Source organism: Pararge aegeria, chromosome 5, assembly GCF_905163445.1.
Source record: "Pararge aegeria chromosome 5, ilParAegt1.1, whole genome shotgun sequence".
NCBI classification, from domain to species: Eukaryota; Metazoa; Arthropoda; class Insecta; order Lepidoptera; family Nymphalidae; genus Pararge; species Pararge aegeria.
The window spans coordinates 17,277,366-17,302,427 of record NC_053184.1 but is presented as its reverse complement, the minus strand read 5'-3'; the positions used below and the strand labels follow the sequence as shown (position 1 = coordinate 17,302,427).

The 25,062-nt window shown below is 36.9% G+C and overlaps 2 protein-coding genes across 8 annotated transcripts in view; one reads left to right on the top strand and one right to left on the bottom strand.

Moving 5' to 3' along the window:
• The window catches only part of LOC120624094 (SH3 and multiple ankyrin repeat domains protein 3), a 194,556-nt gene extending 180,511 nt beyond the window's left edge, over positions 1 to 14,045 (top strand). For 3 of the 7 annotated variants that reach the window (XM_039890444.1, XM_039890443.1, XM_039890439.1), the window contains 10 exons: positions 297 to 404; positions 1,003 to 1,095; positions 2,091 to 2,186; positions 2,570 to 2,699; positions 3,311 to 3,443; positions 3,763 to 3,874; positions 4,289 to 4,443; positions 5,282 to 5,398; positions 5,882 to 6,009; positions 7,240 to 14,045. In XM_039890444.1, the coding sequence (XP_039746378.1) occupies positions 297 to 404; positions 1,003 to 1,095; positions 2,091 to 2,186; positions 2,570 to 2,699; positions 3,311 to 3,443; positions 3,763 to 3,874; positions 4,289 to 4,443; positions 5,282 to 5,398; positions 5,882 to 6,009; positions 7,240 to 7,831 (1,664 nt within the window). In that variant the 3' untranslated portion in view covers positions 7,832 to 14,045. Of the gene's footprint in view, positions 1 to 296; positions 405 to 1,002; positions 1,096 to 2,090; positions 2,187 to 2,569; positions 2,700 to 3,310; positions 3,444 to 3,762; positions 3,875 to 4,288; positions 4,444 to 5,281; positions 5,399 to 5,881; positions 6,010 to 6,633; positions 6,719 to 7,239 lie in introns of all 7 variants that reach the window. The other 4 variants (XM_039890445.1, XM_039890441.1, XM_039890440.1 and 1 more) reach the window with 4 other exon arrangements.
• Positions 14,046 to 16,244: 2,199 nt separating this feature from the next.
• The window catches only part of LOC120623779 (WD repeat-containing protein 19), a 28,772-nt gene continuing 19,954 nt past the window's right edge, over positions 16,245 to 25,062 (bottom strand). The window contains exons 14-21 of the mRNA XM_039890012.1: positions 23,816 to 24,700; positions 22,953 to 23,061; positions 21,955 to 22,104; positions 20,970 to 21,063; positions 19,277 to 19,386; positions 18,967 to 19,134; positions 17,839 to 17,915; positions 16,245 to 16,550 (exon numbers count right to left, since the gene is read on the bottom strand). Of these exons, the coding sequence (XP_039745946.1) occupies positions 16,439 to 16,550; positions 17,839 to 17,915; positions 18,967 to 19,134; positions 19,277 to 19,386; positions 20,970 to 21,063; positions 21,955 to 22,104; positions 22,953 to 23,061; positions 23,816 to 24,700 (1,705 nt within the window). The 3' untranslated portion in view covers positions 16,245 to 16,438. The remainder of the gene's footprint in view (positions 16,551 to 17,838; positions 17,916 to 18,966; positions 19,135 to 19,276; positions 19,387 to 20,969; positions 21,064 to 21,954; positions 22,105 to 22,952; positions 23,062 to 23,815; positions 24,701 to 25,062) is intronic.

The following is a 25,062-nucleotide window of genomic DNA, read 5'->3' as shown; positions in this document are numbered from 1 at the left end:
TCGTACTCGGCCCCCCGATAGTAAAGCCGAAGTCCTATCTACTGAGTTATAAGCACTTTTCTTTATAATGACAATTTGGTGACAGAAAAATCAACAATTAATAGTTTAAGTTTATAAGTTCATTTTAAAATCTTAAGAAAACGTTACTTGTATAGACTAATTATTATTATACTAGTTTGACATATTTTCTTCAGTTTATATCGAAACAAAGTAATATAAAAAAACTTCAGCTTAATTATTTGTACATATATATTTGTTGGTTGGTATATTAATTTAATTATTTCTTGTGACTACAGTTAGCAATGAAAACAACACCTGCACTGTGCCGACGAGTAAATCCCAAAATCAGCTGTCAAGTTCAGGAAGACCGTACGCCGCAACCTTGCCCAGAAAAACCGCTGGCGGTATGTACTAGTGCATCGTAATTCTGCAATTAATTCAACAGTAATTAAAATTAACAATATACATCTGCACATTATCCATTCTTTGTTATTAAATATGACTTATTATTTTACAGCATTTAATTATTACACATTCCGCACAGTACCTAATGCAATTCTATGTCATAATTGACTAGATACTAACTGAATTGATATACCATAAATAGTATACATCTGTAAAAAAGTGTCCGCATAAAATAAGAATTTGAATTCAGATATCTGTTTTGTTACTTCGCCAATAAAAAAACTAAACAGCTCTCACAGATTTATACTTATGCGATATATAAAATTAGAATAAGTTCAGTTTAAATTGTCAAGTGACTCGTCAAATGAATACTAAAACATGAAGAAAAATAATTTTAAGTGATTTTGTTTTAATCTATTGCGCATTTTGTGTATAAACTTATAACGAAACGATTTTTGTTTCGTTATAACTATAAGTAATTATAATTAAAAAGCGGACACTCTTTCTTTTAAGTTCAGTATTCTACTTATCATATTAATTATCGTAGACTAACAGCTAAATTGCACAGAAATAAATTGTGCACAATATTATGCACAGGTCGCAGCCCAGCGCCCGCACCGCCTCGTCGCGACCCTCGCACCACACTGAGCGTGGGCCGCGCTAGAGCTAAATCAATGGTTGCTGGGTTAGGTATGTCTAACTCCTCTCAAATAACTACTCACGACTCACTACGCACTCCATTGCCCAAATAAGATCTTATTACAACATAATATTTTCAAATGCATATTAATAAATCTATTCTACCTGTCATTTATTTATAAACTAAAATATAAATGTCTATTTATTTATAAACAAATATTGTCTCTCTTTATCCCTTTTTTTTATTCCACTACAAGTTACAGTTAAGATGGTAGCGGGCTAACCTAAGGGAGTATGGTAGTCGTACCCCTATTCGATTTTAACGCGATATCACACTGGAACACTAATTACTTAGCGGCAGGTCTTTGTCGGTAGGGTGGTAACTGGAAACGGCCAAAGCCTCACCCCAGACCAGAGAAAATTATTATTAAATAGAGGCTTGAAATTTTAATAGAAATAAGAGACGATGAACATTTTATTCTACGTTTTTATTTTATTCTAAATTTCAAATTGGTATATCAAGACGTTTCTGATAAATAAAAAAAAAAAGGCAGAGAATTTTTTAATTTTAATTTTTGGGTTGGTTTAAACTTAACCTTTAATAATTGTTTTATAAATATAACCTAAAATAAACTATTTAAAACTAAATAATATCTAAAACGTCCTCGAAACCACCGCAGCGAGGCACAATTCCTAAGAGGCAGCATTGCCCCTTTGAATGGCCAAACTAATTCGTTGGCCAAGGTAACTGCCCGCTCTAGAATCACCGGTAGACTCGATAACCCTTTTCGATAATTCTTTGAAAAGGGCTCTTGCCTCCGGACCCCACGGTCCCAAAGTCTCTACTCCAAAAGGCACAAAAATGAAGCTGCTATCCAGGTTAGGTTGGCTTAAAGCATATAAATATCACTTTCCTTTTCACTCCTGTAAAGGACCGCTGACATTTGACATGAATAGACCGGTGACGATATAACCTATATACGAGTATATATGAAAGTCTAGATGCAGTATATTAGTCTAATACTGTTTAAAATGTGTATTCACAGAAAATGGAGGTGAAAAGGAAGAAAGCTGTGAACCTTTAAGCGTAGCTGGCAAGTCGTCGTCTGCTGAATCAGTGCAGTTACACGGTAACAGTAATAGTAAGTCAAGTCCTGAAGTAAGAATCTTGAGATCTAAGGCGTGGACGGAACTATGCTCAGTCAAACTTAATGTGAACAGAAACGAGACAGATTTGAGAAGTTCTCATAAATTTAAGTTTGAGGAAAGGCTAAACACGCTTTATAGAACTGTAAATAAATAGATCCTTACTTATTAGTAACAAAAAAAGTGTTTTTGTTTGTTTATCCTTCCTTTACGCCCTAACTAAGCAACCAATTTTATATATTTATTTACACCACCAAAAAAAAATTGTTTACAAAAGGCGGAATTTATGCTAAAGCGTTTTCTACCAGCCAACCTTGGGACGAATAATAATGGTAACAGCTGGTATTGATATAAAACCTTCCAAACATTTTGTTATTAGGTGGTACACCCATGTCTGGTACGCCGGTAGCGCCTCGAACTGCGTCGATACGCGCGCGGCCCGTTTCCGGACGCATTACAGCTGCCGAACTCGAAGAGCTGTTCCAGAGACAAGCGGATGCGGATAACACGTTAGTGTGCTTTTATTTTTGTTTGCACAATCCATTTAAAATTTGGCACAACACTTTTAACTTTGAGGAAGATTTCCAGAAAGCCACTAAAAAATTTAGATAGACATTATCATAGTTATATGAACAATTAATTATAACGTGCTATAGCGCCAATATTTTAATTCCTCGCGATACAATGGACCACAGATTGCAGAAAAACCTGCAGATGGCGCTAAAGCCAGGAATAACAAGGAACGCAGTTTTTGCGAACTAAAATTGTGTATGGTGTCTATTTAAAAGTCAGACACGTCAAGGTCAGTGTACGGGAGCTATGGTGATACGCTCGACCGTAACAATAGGAAGATCTTCCTCCGAGCGGGTGACCTTGCTCGGGGCCGAGGTCCTACTATTCATCTTTGGAAATTGTATATATGGTTAAATTTGGGAACACTTCGCTAGCGCGATGCAGAATCTTTGTGGCGCCATCTAGTTTGATAATGTGGAGACCGCTACATCAGCAATAAATCTTTATAAATGCTTACCAAAATATTCCACCCGTTTTTTTATTTTCAATTAATTATACCCTAACCTTCCTTAACGAAGTTTTACTAGGAAAACGCTATTTTATACAGGAGCAGTATTGGCGCCATGATGACGCGATCAGCTTTCCAAAGTGGTGCGGGACCCTCACCGCCTTGTTCGCCCGCTAGACCCCCAGGAAAAGTGTATGCGTCCGTGGCGGAGATGAAACGGAATAAGGGGAAAGTAAGTTGTATTTCGGTAGATTTTGACGAAGACTTAATTGTTAGAAAATAAATATGTATTGACAACACATTAAACATCAGATTTATACAGACTGGTTTATGGAATGTGCATAGAATATTCTAACTGTACCGTGTTAATAAGAAAAGATAATTTCCAGAATTCCACTTTCGTGAGAAAAAACAAGAATAAGACATAAATTTCTATTAAGATACCTATTTTTTTGACATATTTTTTTTATTTCTGTTACATCGAATTTTATAAATTATAGACATTAGAAATTTTCTCTTGGTTTTAACCTTTTAATATTTTTGTATTTCAGTTCTGGAGCAAATCTTCAGGCTCCCTTCGACGCGACTTTCACTCGACGCCTGACTTGGCAGTCGAGCTCGCTACACACCCACCGAGGACGCGATCTAGTGAAGACGTACATGGTAACTACCAAACAGTACTTCCATAAAGAACCCTTTTTTAACATCCAGTATAGGACTCATTTTAAGTGACTAATTTCTCTTGATTATGCTAGAATCACAGATTTAAGTACACACACTAACCGTGTTTACGACTAATATTAAAGAATCAAAAACGACTAAACTTTATTAGTGTGTCTCGAACAGGTGGTTAATCACTTCATTCCATTTAGCAGTTGACAGTAATTATTTTACCTCTAATTTTCTAAACTTTTAACATAAAATGAGGAAAATGGGAAAGTTGGTGTACTAGCAACGTTACACGGGTCTGAAGTGAGACGTGCGTGGGGTGTTTTTACTGTTTTGGACACAATTGGTTTGGTTTGGTTCTGTACGTTCTTCTTTGTGTAGAATCAAATTTATTATTGATAACTGCAGGTTCACAACGAGGTCCACCACCTGCGGAAGCCCCGCCGCCGCCCCCAGACGCCCCGGCGTCGTCGTTCCGGCCCGCCGCTGCAGCCAAGTTGTATGCGTCGCCGCGGGATCTCGCCGCCGTCGCCTACCGCTCCGCCAATAACAACGAACATACGGTACGTATTTCTCCTAATTTAAAAATAAGCTACATCTTTACTGTCCACTGTCCGTTTTACTGATTGCTTCCTACGCTTAGGTTGCCTGTAAGAGATTACTTTAATTGATAAGTTCGCCTTTGCACCCAAACACAAAAAGATAAAACTACAGGTGACACCTGTGCTTTTGTCTTTTTCTTATTTTTTTTTATTATTCTTTACCTCGTGCTTAGATTTGTTATTTTGTTTTTATTATGTCCTTCATAGGTAATTAAGTTTTGTGTTAATGTTAATGTCCTACTTTTTTATTTACATTCTTGTGTTGTTATTGTTTAGACGCGAGAATTTGACGACGACGATGATTTCGCTTTCTTTCTTTGCGCGTAGTTTACAGACTTTGTAAAAGATTCTATTTTTCTCTTCTTGGATTCATATCATTCTAAATTCAATTTGATCCGAAGATAACAATTAGGATTTAGGTGATTATGCAAGGAGCTCGATACATCAATAGCAATAGTTAGTACAAGCCTCAAAACCGAATATCATCTTAAGACGGCCTGACAATTGTTATTCTACAAGAAATTCGACGTATTTCACGCTTATTTCACGTTTCTAAAGTACGAAAGATCCAATTAAGAAATACGATCATCTTTTTCTATTGTGCTTAAAATCTGTCAAAGATGCAAAATAGTCTATTTTAACCAACACTCTTTTATGTGATCTAAGCATTCAGCTGTGGCAGCAACCGATTTAATTGGGGCATGGATTGGCAGGCCTATAGTTTCCAAGAGTCCAAATTTTATTTTTAGAAGTTAGACGGAATTAAAGACATTTTATATTTATTTATGTTACTCCTCAGTTGCGCAAAGCGGGTCCGCTACGCTCGTGGTCCGGGCCGGCGCGAGCGCACTCTGCGGATGATGCGTCACATCAGTACGCACAGCCTATAAACCTACACAAAGGATTTTTGCGGCAGGTGGGTTCTTCACTTGCTTTCATCATCAACATATCAAACCTTTACCGGCCCACAACAGGGCACTAGTCTCCTCCCACAATGAGAAGGGGCTAAGGCCGTAGTCCACTACCCTGGCCCAGTGCGAATTGTTGGACTCCATACACCTTTGAGAACAGTGAAGAACTCAAAGTTGACAGTTAAATCAAGTGATATTTTAGTATCAAAACAATTGATATTTTTATTGCTTAAAACGCTCATAAATTAGAAAAGGTAAAAGTAGAGTGGAATTCGACCTCGAATCGAAGTCGAGTTAGTTTAGCTTAGCGAATTGTTTACCTACATTTGTGTTATGTAAATGGCCTTTTAGTATTGTTTAGTATTATATTCATACCACCGTGCCGTTTGTTGCCAGCGCTATTTATATACACGATTTCATTTGCCTCACCTCTAAAAGGACTTAAATAGACAATATGCATGTCTTCTGACTTGGTAAACCAATTCCAGAACTCGACCCCAGCGCCCCCAATCCCTGAACCCGACTACAGCATGTCAGAGTCAGATGACGACACGGCGCCCAAACCTAAGAGTGAGCCTGCACCCGTCGCGGAAACCAGCGCCAACAGTAATACCAGGTAATATATGTGGCAAATGTTTTAATAGTTGGCAACCTATAAACAAACTTGATAAAGCAACAGTATTACATTCTATGTATGGATATTTTATCTTGGTAAAACAAAAAATATAAGAAACCACATTTTTATCTGGGCTTCGGTTTCCTGATTACGTGAGCCTATAATAATTCTAGCCCTGAACTGGACACTGGACCGCCATAATCAGTCTCAGATTACCAAGACCTATTTCTACTTTTACGGAGCTCGAGTGAAATTGAATTCTCGTGGGCTGGTGAACTTACAACTCTCTGGTTTTGCTGTCCATCTATTTCCAGGAGCTGGAACGAATGAAATTGAACTGAAGAACAATCAAGTATAATATTCTTGAATATATACCATAGACAGTTCAGACCAAGGTTAAAATTCTAAACTTCCAAACGGAAGGTCCCGACAGCTTTTAAAGATTCTTCTTACAATCGAGAATATATCAAAAGATATTCCAACTACTAAAACCAAAGTTAAGCGGCGTCCTAAAGCTCGAGGGCCTGACTCATAGTTTTCCAATAAAAAAAGTCTACTGTTATATTATAAGCATAAATGCTTTTATATTTGTGTAACATTCTAACCTTTACATTCGGATTTCAGAATTGTACCAATTTATACAACAATTTATGAAAATGACGATGCGGAGTTCAATTAATATTTTAAAAGATTGCATGTTATTCTAAAGGTATATTTATGTGAACTATTAAATTTTGGGTTAAGCTGTGTCCGTGTCCATTGGGAAAATGTTTGTCTTAACGTTGCCATCAACTTTTTTATTGTCATTAGCTGTTTAATGTGGGAAATTAACTTCTTTACCCCTCTCCAAATAAAAGACCCGTTTTGGTATCAGACCAGCATTAGATAAGCCATAAAAGAGGTTATAATTATGAAAACTTTATCTCTACTATTCCATGGAAAATCAACAATGTCTTTTTATTACTGACGTTTCTGTTATTTTACCTATTTAAGGCTTTTTTCGTTTTAATGTTCATTTTATGGTTTTTTATGTTGATCGCCATGTTATTTACTCTTCCTAACGTATGTAATGTTACTGATAATCACCCACGGCTTCGCAGAAAAATATTGTCACCTTTTAACCTAATGCTTTTCCCTTACAAGTTATCACGAGGAGATTTCATAAACATTCGATATAAAATACTTATATAGACTCCCCATATTATTCTAACGAAGATTTATATATTTCAGCGGCAGCAGCACTGGTTCAAGCTCAATGCAGCATTCATTCTCCGTGGACGAGATTCAAAAGATCCGGACTCGCTTGAAATCGTCCAAATCCTGCGGCGACGAACTAGGCGGCGTAGAAAGAGATGACGGAGACAACTCGTCGTCTGGAGTCTCGTCAGACCAAGAGGCCCAAGCAAGACCACCTAGACGAGACAAAGTGTCCTTCTGCGCTTCGGTTACAGTAAAATCTTCCAATGACGTCATCAGTACCGAACCTGTTCACAGCTCCTCAGAAAGTTTAGCGACTCCCCCACCGCCTATGCAACGGCATAATTCCTTAACACGTAAGAGGGCAACTGCTGCACTTTTGCGAGGAAGCGTAGGAGGCGCTAGGGGGAGATCGGCAGCAGAAAGACTAGGTGTCGATATCGATAAAGCTCCTGGGAGACGAGGTCGAGCCGCCGTTTCCCTAGCTGAACTTCCCCCGCCCCCTGAAGAGCCGGCTCCATTACCCGGTGCGGAAGGAACCGCGCCGGTTCTAGCCCCACCTCCTCAATTTAGTGACCGCGTGAGAGTCGTCGCTGCTCTGCCCAAATTAGCCCACCTGCAGTGAGCTGGCAACCACGAGCGAATCGCCCCATAAGCAAGGGTAACTGCGATGCGGTGATTACAACCTCCGAAAAATCTTCGACAGATAAATTATTTATGTATGAGAATATCGGTACGAAATAATGGTCATCATATGCAGTCGAAGGTCATTGACCAATGATATAGGCAATCAGCATTGAGATAATTGTCGTCCTTGAATAACTCCGCAAGGCTCAAGCACAGCTTCTATACGCTCACCACAAAAAAAGATCGAGAACGCTATAGCATACATGTAACTCATTTTTGATTCCTGTGACAGCCATGCTAATAAGGCCAAAAGAAACTTAAGATCCGCTTTAATGTTCACCGAATCGGCTATTCGGTATGTGTGATGTGCTTAAGCAGTGCGTCGTAAGTCAGTGATGACCGTAAAGGTGTCCATTACGTACTAATTTTATTTCTGGTGGCCGAAGTATGCTCTCGATATTAAAAGTGATATCTATTGCATTTTTGTCAAGTGTGAAATATTTGTAGTGCTTTCAAAATTAATGTAAATGAATCACTAATTTAATTTCATCACATTGTAGAAGTAAGATTAAAAGGTGTGACTGAACGCATGAAAGGTACATAGAAAATTAGGGAATTGAAAATGTGTATACTCTTTATTCCGGATAGAAAATTAGTATGAAATGCTGATTCTGTGTGACATTGATATAGTATGTGAACTCCCACTAAGTAAACCATATGACCACAAATTGGCTTTAAGTTTAATACAAATATCATATTCCAGAAGTTCGTCAAATCCGTAAAAAATAAATACATATTTACGGATAGTTTGAGCGGTATTTAGAACTGTATCCTTATTTTTAGATTTCAATCCTTGGAAACGTCGATGGGATTTTAAGTATAGATGCACTATCAAAGAAAAATGGACTTAATTTTTCTGGTTTTAAATGCACATCTGGGTTACGGGATTCGAAGCATTGTTTTCATATCGTGGATATTTTATTAATGGTAATGCCTTTGTTTAATTAGATATGTATCAAAATGACCTAAAGGCTAACGTAGTGGAGGCTCATTGTTCGGTTGCCAACTCTAGAATCCATGATGTTGTGTGGAACGACCCCACACTTCCTTTGCCTTATAGGAGGGTTCATGAAACTACTACTTTTCTGAAATACATAAATGTGTAGTTGTCTGGAGAAGCTCGCTAGGTAGTTAATGCCCTGTAGGTGGTAGGTTCTTTATAAAATTTTCTACGCGGGTGTTTTTCAAAATTAAGAATTATGTTTATTGTACCTTGCCATTATAATTCATCGGTAGATACTAAAATCCTATTTACGCTCGTGAGGTGCAATCTTAAACTAGGGGTACTAAACTTACCATTCATAGACGAAATAAAGAAGAGTTACCTTCAAATCGAGCTCACTTTAAGTCACAAGTGCCAACTTTGAAGAACTACGGTCTGATTGCTACAAACCTTTGAAACTTAAACTTAAACCAATATTTATTGAAAGAGTTTCATAAAGTACCATTTTAAAATATCCTTATCCATGAAAATCACACGATGCACCTATACCTACACATATTAAGTTATATTGTGAACTATATTTGATGGACATTGTTATTATCTTATGGGTCGTAGTATACATTCTGACTTTGTGCACTTTCGCCGTAGTGTAAAGCCGATCCGAACCGAGCCGAGCCACTTGCAACGTATTATTCATATACAATTGGAAATGAGAATTCGCTGAAGAGATGTCTCCCAGGGCGCTTCTGAATGACCTTACATTATTAACTTCTAACACACACGTTCATTTTTCTTAGAAGGTACGCTCTTGGCGATATCTAGGTAGTTGTAACTATCCAGAGAGAAAAGCTTCCGTCAATGGGCGATCTGCCATACGCTCTGGTGCTTTTGACTCTTTCTTAGGCATCGACGTTAAAAATAAAAAAAAATGTACATTTATCAATATATAAATAACAAAATGTAGGTCACAAATTGTAATAAAGTTGGGTTGAAGTTTAAATGACATATAGAATACCCATTTCCAATAGTACAATGTGCTGATTTGCAAAACAAAGAAGACGAAAATATACGTTGCTCGCGGCTTATCTTGAAATACGCATCAGCTTTAGCGTGAGCTGTGACGCAGTTCTTATGTGGAAAAGAAAACGCGTAGCAAGCGTGAAAAATAAACTTTTACAATCAAATGACTAAATGAAACCAAAGATTTATAGTATTTATTGTTGAGGAGTTAACATTGATATAGTTGAAGCTAATTTTTATACATTCCCTTATTAAATATAGTATTATTATTATTATTATATTATGAATATACAATATGTATGTCCTCTGAACATTATCGATTGGAATATATGGTTACCGAAATAGATTGCTGGGCTTACGCTACCATTCTTTATCTCTGCGGACCAAAAGACAATTCTTTTCACTTTACCCAAAAATATATCTACTGCTATCGGTTTACGGTATTTGTCCCTCAGTACTCCCAACATAGCCAGCTGCAGTGCGCGCTGGGCAATCTGTTGGAATAAATATTTTGGTCGACATTTACGCCGCATATACTCTATTACAATAGGAATACATATTTGTAAAGAATTCCATATTTATAAAGAATTCCATATTTAAGATTTGGGAAATTGACATTTCACTTGTTATAACCCAGTTTAATCCTTCTCTCAGATTACTTATTGAAGCTGTTTTAAGTGGTTTAAATTGGCCTTTCTTGTACTTTCATTAATAACTTCTAAAGCTTCCAATACCACTCACCATACTGTACCTGCTCGAACGGGAATGACTTGGAGTTAGCGTAGCATTTAATGCCAATGAGTCAGACCATCAATTTTCGTTACGAAATCCCAACAATTATTTTCGATGCCCTTGTATCATCGATATGTTTCTATTTAGTCTCCGATGTGTCAAAATCTTCCCCAACTGTTGCTAGAGATGTATTTATTTTCAAATTCTACTTTATCCCATTATGACCTTTTAAAACGCAACCAAGTGCCATCGTGTCTATGATTTTATAATATTTTTTTAAATAATATTATATAATTAATATATTTGTAAATAGTTTAACGAGAGCTATAATTCGAAAATGTAAAAAAGAGTGGACTGTAATATGCTATACACAAAATATGTCCGGCCAACAAAGAACGATATATTATTATGATATTATAATCGCGATAAATATAAATATAGTTGGTTATAAACGAATTCTATTATATGTTAAAATGAAGAATAGCCAGTTATGAAACATTTGCGCAAACTTTTTTATTAAAATCCAGGCGTATATTTTAAGCTGGAGTTTGAAATTTATGCCGAGATTCATAAATAAAGCACAAGTGTATCATTCAACGTTTTTCAAGGCATTTGTATGAAAAAGGCAACTAAAGCTATGAAACTACTCAATACTAAGGCTGGCTAGCCTTTGAAAGCTCCAAAAATATTTGAAAAGTCTGACTTTCTTTAAAGTTTTGAAAATGGTAAATAGCCAGTCAGTTAACAAACAAATGAATTGCAAAACGGTTTATTCATTAATTTCATTCGTCCATGAATATATTGAGAGGTCCACTCTTGTGACGCTAGGTATTGGAATTCATGCAACTCGTCAAGGTGCAAGCCGGCAACTTGAATGTGTTCACATTGAACTTAGTGCTCATTCAATGCTTTAGTGCGTCATCCGTTCCATTATAATGTAATTATATATTAGCTCGTATCTAGCGTGACGTGATTCCAAACAGCTATTTATGAATGAGGATTTTTGATTACGAACCTAGATTTTCAAGTACCTATCTGTCAAAACCTATTCGCAGTTGGCCAGTGTAGAGAAGAGATCCGAGCCCTATAATGGCCGGGTGATGAGTATTACTGTCAGCCGTCGTCGATTCACAGATTTGACGTTTGCAGACGTCTCAGGGTGTAATCGTTAACAAATACATGTCCAAAAAGATACCTTTATCCACAAATGGACAATTTCAGGAATTTCACTGCGTTTGCACTGCGTAAGTATTCAGCTAACTGAGATCTGCTGTTTTGTCTAACGCGAGATTTCAGCTGTTGCTAGATACCACTGTAGGTACTGCCAAGCGATTTACCAAGTAGGTTTCTGGGTCAATATAACCGCCGTATACCTAACAGGTTAGCCCGCTATCATATTACACTGCATCATTTACCTTCAGTTGAAATTGCAGTTTAGGGCCACTTCTAGGTCTGCAAAAAATGCAATTTTCTGTGCTGGGTAGCCTATTGTTGGGATGGATACTACTTTTGGAATGTAGCATCCGTTTATTGTTTCTCTAAGTTAGGTAGTGTTTATGGATGAGGACCAAATCTTAGTAAACGATATTTACTTACAATTGTGTATTCTGCTGTAAATAAGGTTGTGCAACGGTAAAAATTACGGTCCTGATCCTTATATTCACTGTGCTTAATTTCTCACCAGATTATTGAAAAATTCTAGTGCAGTTTAGCTGTTACTTTAAATGTCGCTTCAGTAGTTAGGTTCTCTGTTGCATGATAGTTGATTGACCCTGATTAAGTCATTCATAGCTGTTCGAGATCGCGTTACAATGATAAAAAATCTTACGAATATATTTAACACCAATATTAATGTTTTTATACTCCAATTATTTGCTTGGGTAGATTTAGAAAGCGTGCTGCGAGTTTTCATAAAAATGAAAAGAGGCCCTTTTTCACTATGACGGTGATAATTCCATTTGTGACGTCAACTTGAAGTGTCAAGTCAAGCCTCAACAAGGGTTGTGAAGGTGACGCCAAAAATTGCAGTCAAAGGTATCAAAGTGAATAAGGGCATAGGGAATTAAGGACGTGTTGAATCAATTTTCTTCGTGAAAGTTTATAAAACTGTCCCACTGCGTAAGATGCGCTAGTCCTAATAAAATTTTCTCTCTGATAGCAAAATACTTTAAAACAGTGGTTACTAGATAGCTGATATATTCATCAACTAACGTCTGTAACGGACGCCTAAACTTTGAAACTTATTTAGGGGTGATCGGTCTAACATGGATTTTGAATAGCATAACGCGCAGCTAAGCTTTCTTAGTTTAAAGTACACACTGCCTATCGGCCAATGAAATGCAGCCTTTATCGCAGCTATTGTAATCTAGCACTTATTTCGAAGAGCTAAAGTCCACATCGGCCTGGATGTATTGCAATAATTAAAACGTCGACTCGGTGGCGTTAGAATTTAGGAATTGCCTGTGGATGGAATTATCGTTTACATAATATTCTAGTTGAGTATGCACAAGGCTGGGTGTAACTTATTCATTTTTTAACTTCACTTTTGATAACTCTTATACAGTATTTAAGATTTAGAGAGGATTTAGACATAAGACTGCCGCGGTTGAATGGTTTAAAATTTTTGTAACTTTAATAGACTTAACGTGAGAATTGATATAGGGGTAACATAGTCGGCGTAGACGGTCCAACCTTGTGCGTACTCAGGGTAATCTTAGCCAAATTCTAGCAAATTAATATCTAGCTCGAGTCGAGTATTTTAGCGGGTTGCCGTAGTACCCATTATATATTATTAGCACAATCAAATAATTTCTAATAATTATTATCGGTGTATTATTATTATTATTATTGAGTTATAGTCTTCTTGTCATTAATTTAAGTTGTATAAATGTATTGTCTACTTAAGGCATAGATAGGTAGTGGTAATTATATTAGGGCAATATGATGATTCTAGATTAACCAAGTGGAGAAGTCGTCGGGAATGTCTTGGCATAACGCATAGTTTTCACTTCAGAAGTAAACCTTGAATCCTTGAAGCTGGTTTAAAAGTGGTGCTATCCTTTTCACAATATTCTTAAAACGAAAGCATTATTTTTATACCTAACAATTTTCATTCATTCGGTAGATGTCGTGCTATCTCATTCGGACTTTTATAAATCCATTCTTTAACAGCGCGGATAATATAACTGATTTAACTAAAGTTCGATTTTTAAAATTTTATATTTATGTAGACATCCTGCCTGATTTTATTTTCTCGTTTGAAGAAGGTTTGTGTATTATGTTAACTTGTTTTATAAATTCTGAAGTGTATATATTGCGGCCCATGCCAGGATGGTCCCTATACATTTTGTATAATATATACCAACAATTGTGTTTAACGTTTCATTTGAATCTCAGTATCGGACGTGTAACTACAACTTGGTATAATTTCAAATGAAAATTAAATGTTTCATCACTATTACAGTCTTTTTATTTAATATCCTCGTCATCATCACATCCCCTGATTGACGTCCTTGGACATACTCGTAGAAGTAGGATATCGAAATTCCGAGTACTACTAGCCGATACCTGAGAATCTTTTGATATCGTAAGTTTAATCTTGTCTCTCCACTCCTTGGAACTCTAACGCCAAAAATGTACTCGATGGATTTTAATGCTTTCACCTTCAATTGAAGAATCATCATCATCTTTATATCAACCCATTAGCGGCCTCCTCCTACAATGAGAAGGGGTCAAGGCCGTAGTCCACCACCCAGTGCGGATCGGTGGCCAATTGAAGAATATCTGGAAAAAAGCTTTTGTTTTGTTTTATTTTATAATTTAATGTATTAATTTTAATTTTTCATTGTTTTGTTTTCATTATCCATTTTTATTTTTATTTTACCTTACTATCTGCTATTTTATATATTTTGTTTCTATTCCTATGGGTTAAGCCTGAAATAAATGAATTTTAATTTAATTTAATTTAAATGAAGGTGAAAGCTGTCTGTTTCCATTGTCTTCTCTGGCGGAGCGCTGTAGCCGTGTAAGTGGGAGGTATCAAGTTCGATCCCTGGAAGCCGGCAGGCGCAATTAAGGAATTGTGTAATTTCTGTATTTATCTAGTGTCGTCTGATGTTTTCAGCCGTGGCTATTAGTAACTTTCTATTATTACAGTATTTTCGTGTGATGCTGCGTAGAAACCGATTATTTATGGGTTTAATTTAACTGCCATAAACTTAACAGGTCAGCCTACTTCAATCTTAGAATGCAATGGCTCTTTCCACTAATTGAGATTGCAGTCAAGCTTACATGTAGAACCAAAAAAAACAATATACATAACTAGTTCAGAAAAACTCAAATTCTAGATGTGTTAGATAAAAATCTACCGACTAAATAAAAGGGTTTTGACAACCTGTCAGGTTTTCGAAGAGGTCTGGTCTGGTGAGGCGTCTGCCGTGGCTAGTTACCACCCTGCCGGCAAAGACGTAGCGCTAAGCGATTTCGCGTTCCGTTACGATATTGTCAAAACTTTTTATTATATTTTTTATAACACTCTCGACTGCAATCTCACCTGATGGTAAGTGATGGTGCCGTCAAAGCCAAAGTCAAAAATATCTTTATTCAAGTAGGACCATTTGTGGCACCTTTGTGACCTTTAGGTGGCACTTTTGATAACCAAATTCGTAAACTTAAAACTAAAGCTACGAGGGTTCCAAACGCGTCATGGTCTAAGAAGAAGCCCACAACAAACTTGACGGGTGTTTTTTTTTTCGTTATCACCATCTCACAATGTCATTTAAAATTATTAGAAGAGCAACCTGGTTATATTCAATAATTAACACCCAAGCTTTTTCATCGATTACGTAGTCCTTTATACTATAATAAGACTTTTCTATAAGCTTACGTTTAATACGAACTTTGAACCTTTTAAGAGACGTCTCTTAAAAGGTTGGTAGTTTATTGTAAAATTGTATGCAATTTCCTTAAAAAGAATTATGAATTTTATGTAACCTAGTATATTGCACTGTAAGTTTATTCTTACTTCTAATGTTAAAATTATTGCAGTCACATTTTTTCTTTTATTTAGAAAAGTTTTTATGAACGTACATTAAATTATCAAATATGTACTGACTATACACTTGTCATTATTTTAAAATCTTTAAATTTATCTCTCAATGACTCAGATGGTTACAGGCTAACCTTTTAGGCATTTATATTGAACCCTCATCAGTTAGTTTCACGCGTCATAACACCGGATTCGCTAACCATCTAACAGGTTAGCCCGCCACCATCTTAGACTGCATCATCACTCGCCACCAGGTGAGATTGCAGTCAAGGACTAACTTGTAGCGTAATAAAAAAACCACAAAGTATTGCCCCATTAATTAACTGCACTAGAAAAAAAAAACAATAAGCATTCTCTAGCGGACTTCTTTGTCGGTTGGGTGGTTACTAGCCGCGGCCGAAGCCCCCAAACCAGAAATTATAAATTCCCAAATCTCCCTAGAGCGTTCCGTTACGATGTCGCGTAGAAATCGTAACGGAACGTGTCGATTAGAGGTAAGGTTTAATATAACTGACATATCACTTATCAGCAGGTGAGGTTGCAGTCAATGACCAACTTGTATTGGGAAACAAAAAAGGGTGATTGAGGTAGTAAAAGATATACTTTTCATATCCATTTATTTAGTAAAATAAATTACTAACTCGTGAAAATTTCTTATGCTTATCGCCAAACATAAGTAGCTGATAAACTCGACTTCCTTATAGATTAAGACTAAAATTAAGGCAATTACAGTAGTGATCTTATCAGTAGAAGGACGGATAGTAATCACATCGGTTACACTTAAAGACATTTAAAAATGCACCTTATTCGCTGGGCTTAAAGTCCAAATATAAAGTCACATCATCTACTTTGCTAAGTCTTCGATAATCCACGGTTTCACCGCACATCGGACATTTTCCTTTCTCGCGTAGAATTCTGAGAATACAATTTTTGTGTTATGAAATCTGAAACTAGTTTTTACGTGATATTATCATATCAATAATAATTTTAATGTAGATAATGAAGCAATTCGCTTCATTAGAGTTTTATTATTAAAGAGTATCGGAAAATATTTGATAATCTTTACTTTTCCTACTTTATTACCTATTATATAATATTATATTTATGAAAGTTTGTAAGGATGGATGTTTGTTAATCTTTGGGGGCGTTCATAAAATACGTGAGATGTTTAAGGCGGGGTCTCGGCAAATATCACGCAATTTTTTATGTGAAATTTTTATCACACTTAAAATAAACTTTCAGCAATATTGATTAGTCTTAACTAGTCGTACGTAAAAGCACGAAGCAATGTTTTTTTTTCTTTTTACAATAACAATCCGACGCGTTTACGTAAGAATCCCATATTTAGAAAAATCTCACATGCATTGGGGGATGGGGCAGTAGGTTGAACAAAATCTTACGACATTTCACCAGGGGGGGAGGGATGGACAGAAAATTAAAAAAAAAAAACACCTCACGTAATTTAAGGACGCCCCATTTCACGCTTCCTATTTCACTGAAATTTGGAATGGAGGTAGACCTTTAAGCCTTTTATTTATTCCTAAATTTGGAATGGAGGTATATTATACCCTAGATTAACACAAACATTATCCCGGAAAAATGACAAACCAAAAAAATGCGGCCACGGGCACTGTTGCTAGTCTACCCATTTACTCCTTTTTCATAGTAGGCAAGTTTTTTTTTTGCTATGTACAATGTAGGTAATTAGTACTCGCATTTACCTACACGTAATTAAATAATAAGGTTTCCTAAATACACATAATATGTACTTTTAAGCTGAAAGTCCGTGGTAGATATATTATATCTAGTCATTCTATTATATCTAGTAGTGCTGTATGACTGATTATCGTAATGGCACTATACAGAATTTGTAATTCTATCGCATAATTTTTTTTTTTTATGAATGTAGGTTAAATTAATTGCTGGTGTGTCTTATGCATAAATAAATAAATAATTAAGCGTCAAATGTTAAACCAAACATACAGCTATTATTTATTTGAAAGTAATAATTTTACTACTGTTAATTTGAAAAAGCTTGGCCGTAAGTAGGTAAAATGTATAACTTATTTGTACTTACAATAAATATATATATATAGGTATAGAAAATGGCGGACAAAATTATCTATATAGCTCATGTTGCCCTGGTCTAAGAAGTCCACATATTTAAGATGTTTTTTTTTTAGGTACTTAAAAAAACACTTACTCTTTGAATTCAGACAAAATGGCGGGAAAATCACACTCAGGGCAAGCCGTTAAATCATCCTTGACTATGTGCAGACCCTGGAAATAAAATTTAAGTTTATACAAAAACAAATTTCGATGTAGATTTAAATTCCTTAACACTTTAATGGTAACCTTCTACTATGGTTTTGTATACTGAAAAATGATCTAACAAAAATTTATCGACCTCATTGGTGCAGTTTTGAGCGTTGTGATCTTTTAAGTAAAAGCCCCCGAGATTCGAACCCTGATAATTCCTGATTTTTTTCTAATCTGGACTGGTGGGAGCGGCCGTGTCTAGTTATAACCCTACCGACAAAGATGGCCGCCAAGCGTTCCAGTACGATGTAAAAACCGAAGATAAAAATAGCAGTGTAGAAAATGCTTAGCATTTATTTCGCCTTTTGTACATTGTTTTTTTCTAGTGCAGTTCGTTAATGGGCAATACCTTGTAAATTCTTCTTTTTTAGCTTTTTTAGCGGGCTAAGCAGTTAGGCAGTTATATTGAACCCCTGTCTTTGTCGGTTGGGTGGTAAATAGCCACGAAGCCCCCCCAGCAGACCAGAGAAAATTCGGAAATAATAAATTCCCAAATCTCCCCTGCTGGGAGTTGAACCCGGCACCTCCCAGGTTAGATTTATTTTTTGCTTAATTTTTTTTGATAATCCGCTTTCTATTTGCAAACCAATTCGAAATTTAAATAAAACCTTCGATTTGCTACCTCTGAGGTTGCCATGCTATGGAGTAAAAGATTTTCCCATTTTTAAGTTACTCGGAAGATATGAGTTTGCTGTGTAGTTTATTTGGCCGCTAAACCATGACATACATGGATTTTTATACAACTAATAGCGGACCCCAGCGCCATCTGTCGGGCTGATTTGTGAATCTAAACCATCCAGGGTGCCACCCAAACGCATACCAAAATTCATTCAAATCGGTCCAGCCGTTTAGGAGGAGTTCAGTGACATACACACGCACACAAGAAATATATATATAAAGATTGACGGCCGCTGCTCTCATGTATTGAGCCAGTACAGCATTTTCAGATGTTGTCAACATAATGCTTCAATTTCCAAGCATGTTTGAAATATAAATTTTACGAAGATCTCACCGTAGCAAGACAGAAGGGCACGTCGGCTTCACACCGGGCGCAAGTGAGCTCGGCGATGGGCAAGTCCGCGCCGCACTGCGGGCACGGCGTGGCGGGCTCAGACGGCGCGTTGTCGCGTGGCGGGTGACGCACTACAGACTCGATCTTCTTCACATATTTGGGATCGATCTATATCAAATTAATGGAATACCTTTTTTAAAAATTTACTATTATAACTCAAATAAAAACATGGTGACGTTTTCAGGCTATTTGAAAATTGTCTTATGATTTTCTAATCTAATCTCTCATGATTAAAATAAAACAAAGTTACCTGCTCCCGGTACTCCGGCTGCATTAGAGCGCGCGCCCACTGGTGGGCTTGGTGGCGCAAGCCCGCGCGCCCGCACTCGATCACCGTCGATGTCAGGATCGACACTTGATCTACGAACGAATTCAGTTTAACAGAAATATTATGTGCCGGATACATTGTGAACGTTTTATTTCAAAATTATCTATTAATATTTTGACGGCCGATTGGCGCAGTGGGCAGCGACCCTGCCTTCTGAGTCCAAGGCCGTGGAACAACTAGAACAACAACTAGAAAATGTATGTGAGATGAACATGAATGTGTTTATATGTATATAATCATGTTTATAATACTCCCTTCAATGGGTAGTTGAAATAGAGACGAAATTGCGTTTCTGTGAAAATACAAGAAACAACATTTAAAGCCCTTACTTCAGGTCTTTAAAATCCAATAATTTATTCTTAAAATAAACTCTTAAATACCTTTTTTTTAATGTCACTTATAACTGTAAAAAACTTTGGTGACTTTAAGAAAAGGTTCAATATATGAACTCGAGAAAAGAGTTCTTTACATGTATATTATGAGTGTTTATGTATATTATTCATAAAAGTATTCATCAATCATCTTAACACCCATAACACAATCTACGTTTACTTTGGGGCTAGATGTCGTAATATATTTTGTATTACTCATGCGGGGAAAGTAGTATCTTGACGCTCGCTGTTGCGGTTGAAAAAGAACCGTTTGCCCATTTTAAAATTATGCGTGAGATTTTTCAGAAATAAAACTGTTATTTGAGTGCGACAAGTTTACTTGTCGCACGTAAATTATTCTTGGCACACGCAAATTTAGATAAAATTGCTAAAATAATAACAAAAAAAAACACAATCGAAACTGAATTGAGGTTAACGCGTCTGACAGTTTAATTTAATAAATGACACTGAAAAAAAGTAATTGATTTATGTTGCTGTTGTTGTTCTTGTTATTTTTTGTTCTGATCAAATAAATTTATCCTCATTTGTAATTAATTGATACTTTTTTGAATGCTTAATTTTTCAGCTATTATTTCTGGTCTGAGAAGGCTTCGCCCTTTTAAAAAATTCAAAAAATTTATTTTTTGTTTATTAATATTAATTAATTTTTATTTATTGTTCAAAATATATTTTTTTCTTCTTTTCAAACTTGTTATTTGCTTGTAAAGACTGAGGGGGCTCCACCCCCCCAACCCCCCACCGTTTGTGCCCACATATATCGTCGCATTTGTAATACAAAATAGTATGTGCGACTAGTGCGACGTTGTCGCACTTGTTGCACAATATACTATATTTACATCGTTTTTTTTATTTATTTTTCACCTCAAAAAGCACGTTGTCGTAGTTATTTTTAACTTATATTACTCTACGTATTAGTTGAAACATCATCATCATCATATCAACTGATAGACGTCCACAGCTGGACATAGGTGTTTTGTAGGGGGTTCCAAATTCCACGGTTGTGCCGCTTGGGTCCAGCGGCTACCTTCGAAGTTAAAATATATGTCAATGTATCACATGAGATTCTTGAATAAATAAATCTATACAAACAATATCATAAAGGTAATCTCCTAACATACCAGTCAATTTGAAAAATCTTTATTGCATTTATTAGCCCAATTTTTAAATCATCAGTCAAAAAAATTTTTAAACCTTTAATATTTTAGCTATAAATGAATTCTTACGTTGCTGCGTCGGGAAAAATGAGACTTCAGCAGCCGTGCGCAGCAAAAGCCTCGCTGCGAGATCGTGGCGCCCTCGCTTCACGTGAGTTCGCACCTTGAAAAAAAAAAAATTACCTTTAACTCTAGCGTGGCAATTTCATCGAAACAAACAAAACTCAAACTCAAAACTTCTTCGTTCTACCTATTAGAATAAAGAAGTTTTGAGTGAAGGTGATTTTATGTCAACCAATACACGTCCACAGTTGGACACAGGTCTTTTGTAGGTGTACAGACGTAGAATGCGCCAGTCCGTGATTTTCGCCATTTGAGGTGTAAATATAATAAAAAGGTACTTTATTTTTTTGCTTCGAAAATGGAAGCATCCTGTGTCTCATTGAAATGCAACAACAAAACAGCGCGTTGGGCATTTTGGGTGAACAAAAATCACCGAATATTTTCCACGAGCTATATGTTTACTGTTTATATATGTGTACTTTTTTTTTAAAAGCGTGAAACTCGTCACCGAACGCTTCTCATGAGCTGTGTGTATTTTTGGATGAAAAAAAGGGCGAAACTCCATACCCATGAGCTATATGTAGGGATACTGTGTATATATGTGTTTGGGTGAAAAAAAGCGTGAAACTCGCATCGTCGTCAACAATTGCTTAGATCATGTTACTGATAATTATCTGTCCTTGTATACCCAAAAAAAAAACTGTGTACATACTCGTATGTGTTCTTTTAGATGAAAGAAAGCGTGAAACTCGAATCATCATGACCGAACGCTTCCCATGAGCTATATATACATATATATATATATATATATATATATATATATATATATATATATATGTGTAATAATTAAAATGTGTAATTTTCGGTGAAAAAAGAAGCTTGAAACGAGCGTTATCACTTCCCAAGAGCTGTAAGTACACTGTGTATGTATGTACCTACATAGACTTAGTTTTGGCTCCTATCGGCAGTCCCTGAAGGCTACCAAACTCACCAGTATATATGAATGCAGCAGAACGGTCGCTCTCATGAGATCCCTCGGTACGGGAACTCCCCGCGCACGCAGCGCTCCGCACAGTCCTCGCGCCACGTCCCGAGCTTCGCGATACCGCCCGGCAGAACATTCCGCGCCCGCTATTATGACCTGAACAAAGTTTTCCCAAAGTGGCATAAAAACATCATAAACTTTCTCTCTCTATGGTCGTTCCAACACGGATAGCATGGGCAGGAGACAATTATCTCCCCCGGGGATAGGATAAAACCGTATCTTCTCCCACGGCTATATCAACTCTCGGAGCATTGGCACACAAGTGGAATAAATATCCAAATAATATATGTGTAATTCTTAAATATAGTTCAACGGATACATGCCACGATAATATTTTTGGACACGAAAGCGGGTAGTCAGATTCCTGCCTGTGACATCCAAATTGACATCTCGTACCTACGCAGTCCCGTCGTACATAAAAGTAATGCCGTATTTTTATATCACATATCACATTATCGTGGTATGTACCCGTTGAACTATATTTAAGGTGATTAACCACCAGTGGCGTGCACAGGGTTTTTGACCAGGGTATGCATAAAGCAGGAAGGTGCCATAAAATGGAAAATCCTTCGCATTTATGAGTCGTACAAAAATTTTAGGGTATGCAGTGCTTTTGTGCATGTATGAAGTGCACGCCACTGTTAACCACGAAAATATTAGTTTAAAATCTTTTATATATGTCGGGTGATATCATTTTTATCTCCTGCCCGTGCTAGCCCTGCTGGTGGAATCTCAATTTTGAATGGGTAAATTGTCTCCATCTGTCTGTCGATCGTGCGATGTGATGCTGTCCGTAAAGGAGTTTCGTCCTAGAGAACCTTCAACAAAGGTAGACTTTAGGAATCAATAAATAAATTATCGTTTTATTTCCCACATTTCTTACTACTTAAAATCGAGTGAGCGAGTGTGGAAATACTAAGTATAAAGATCTAATTAATAATTACGGCAGTTTTGGCGGCCTCCATAAACTGTTTCTTCGCCATGTACAATCGGAACAAATGACGTGGATCTCGAGGATTGCCATCTGTCTCTCCCAAGAGGAATTCTATCAACCTTAAACCAAAAATAGAAATTATAAGTCTCGATACATGTAGTGAAATAAAATTGCTAGTGTTGTGTTTATTTAGACATGTTTATCGAGCCAGTCTCAACTTTGGCCCATATTACTGGAATTATTTTCAAACACGGATGGCATAAAATAACTACTTATTGGGCCCCACTCTAAGTCGTTCTTTCTGTCTGTACGGAATGAACTCAAAAACTACCGATAGTATTTTCATACAGTTCGCACCAATCAAAAGAGTCATCACATCAACCCATTACCAGCCCACTACAGAGCACGAATCTCCTCCCACAACGAGAAGGGGTTAGGGCCGTTGTCCACAACGCTGGCCTAGAGTTGGATTGGTGGACTCCACACACCTTTGAGAACATTATGTAGAACTCCAAGGTATGCAAGTTTCACTTTCGATGTTTTCCTTCACCGTTGACGCAAGTGATAATTTAATTACTTAGAAAAGTTCCCGAAAGGGAAGTCGAGCTTCGGCGCTATCACCGCTTTCCAACAAACAACACAGTGCTTCCTGGGAAATCTTTAAATGTATAACTCATGATGGTTTTCTGTAAGTTGGCTTAAATATGACGAAGATTGTTAAAGATATGAAGTAGAGTCAAAGGAGTTAAAGAAATACATACATACTGCGCTGTTACAACTGTTGATTATCATAGGCTACACTATGGTATAATTGAAGCTTGAATTATCATAATTAAAACAAAATGTGTATACAAATAAAATTTAAACTTTTACCTCCTAGTCAATCGCTCGTCGTCACTAGCCGCAGCTGCGTCTATGGCTGTCGTGATGGCCTCGTTCTCATCGCTGTCCGAGCTGCCCGCTTTCAACAAATAAGTCATGGCCTTATTATACTCCCCGGCATGAAAGTAGAACTTCCCAGCCAACAAATAGTTCTTCTCCCCTTCAAAATGTAGAGCGAGACTTTTAAAATCCTCCGACCTAGCTTGGGAAGTCTGTATCAAGATCTCTCCATACAAATGCAGCTTGCCATTTTTCCTCGCAAGCTGAAACGCCTCGTCATAACATAGAGACATGACCAAGAATTTTATCGCAGAAGTGGGATCGTCACTGTTTTGGAAATAGTTCGCGACCATTTTCGCCCCTTGGACGGATTTGGTTTCTTGCACTAAGTTAACAGCTTCGTCTATATCGTCTAACTTGTCTAAATTAAGTCTTATAGCTGATTCGAAGTCCTGAGCCTTCAGATATGATTTGAGCGCATCAGTGTATCTGCCTTCGGCTTCTTTAGCTTTGGCGTATTGGAGATGGATGCTTGGTGAGCTTATTTTCGGGATAAGAGACTCAACTTTCAGCCACGACTTAAGTTTAATGTATAAAGAGGCGGCTTTTTCTGTGTTCCCTGCGTGATCGTACAACGCCGCTGCGTGACTGTACTGTTTTTCTTCTTCGAGCAATTGCGCACAATCTTTTAGGAGGTTTATGTCGTGGGAGTATTTCATGGCCGTCGTGACCCCTCGCATGACGTCACCGCACCGTATTGACATCCGGGCGATACCGGCCTCGCATTTAGCGTTGTGTTCTTTGACCTTGACGTCGTTGGTGTTTTCGGTTATCATACTTCTTTCATAGTTCGCCAGTGCCTCGTGATAGTCAGCTCTGAAAACGTTGATTTGATTCTGTTACCAATATCGAGCAATTTAATAACATGAAAAAGTTATGTCTGAGAGTGATATAACGCACGGGCTACGGGCATCCCTGAAATGTGCAAGGATAGATTGAGCGCTTAAATGGTGGAACGGATTTTGATAAACCAAGGTCCAACCATCCATCTTTGGAAGTTGTATGTAATATAGTCCTCATTCGTAAAAACTTCGATAGCGCGATATATGAAATTGTGGCGCCATTTAGAATAGAATTTTATTTATTTTTTATTTTATTTATTTATTTATTTATTTCATTACATATTGTACATACACATAGCAACTACAAAATACAAAATTGTAAAAACTTCACAAACA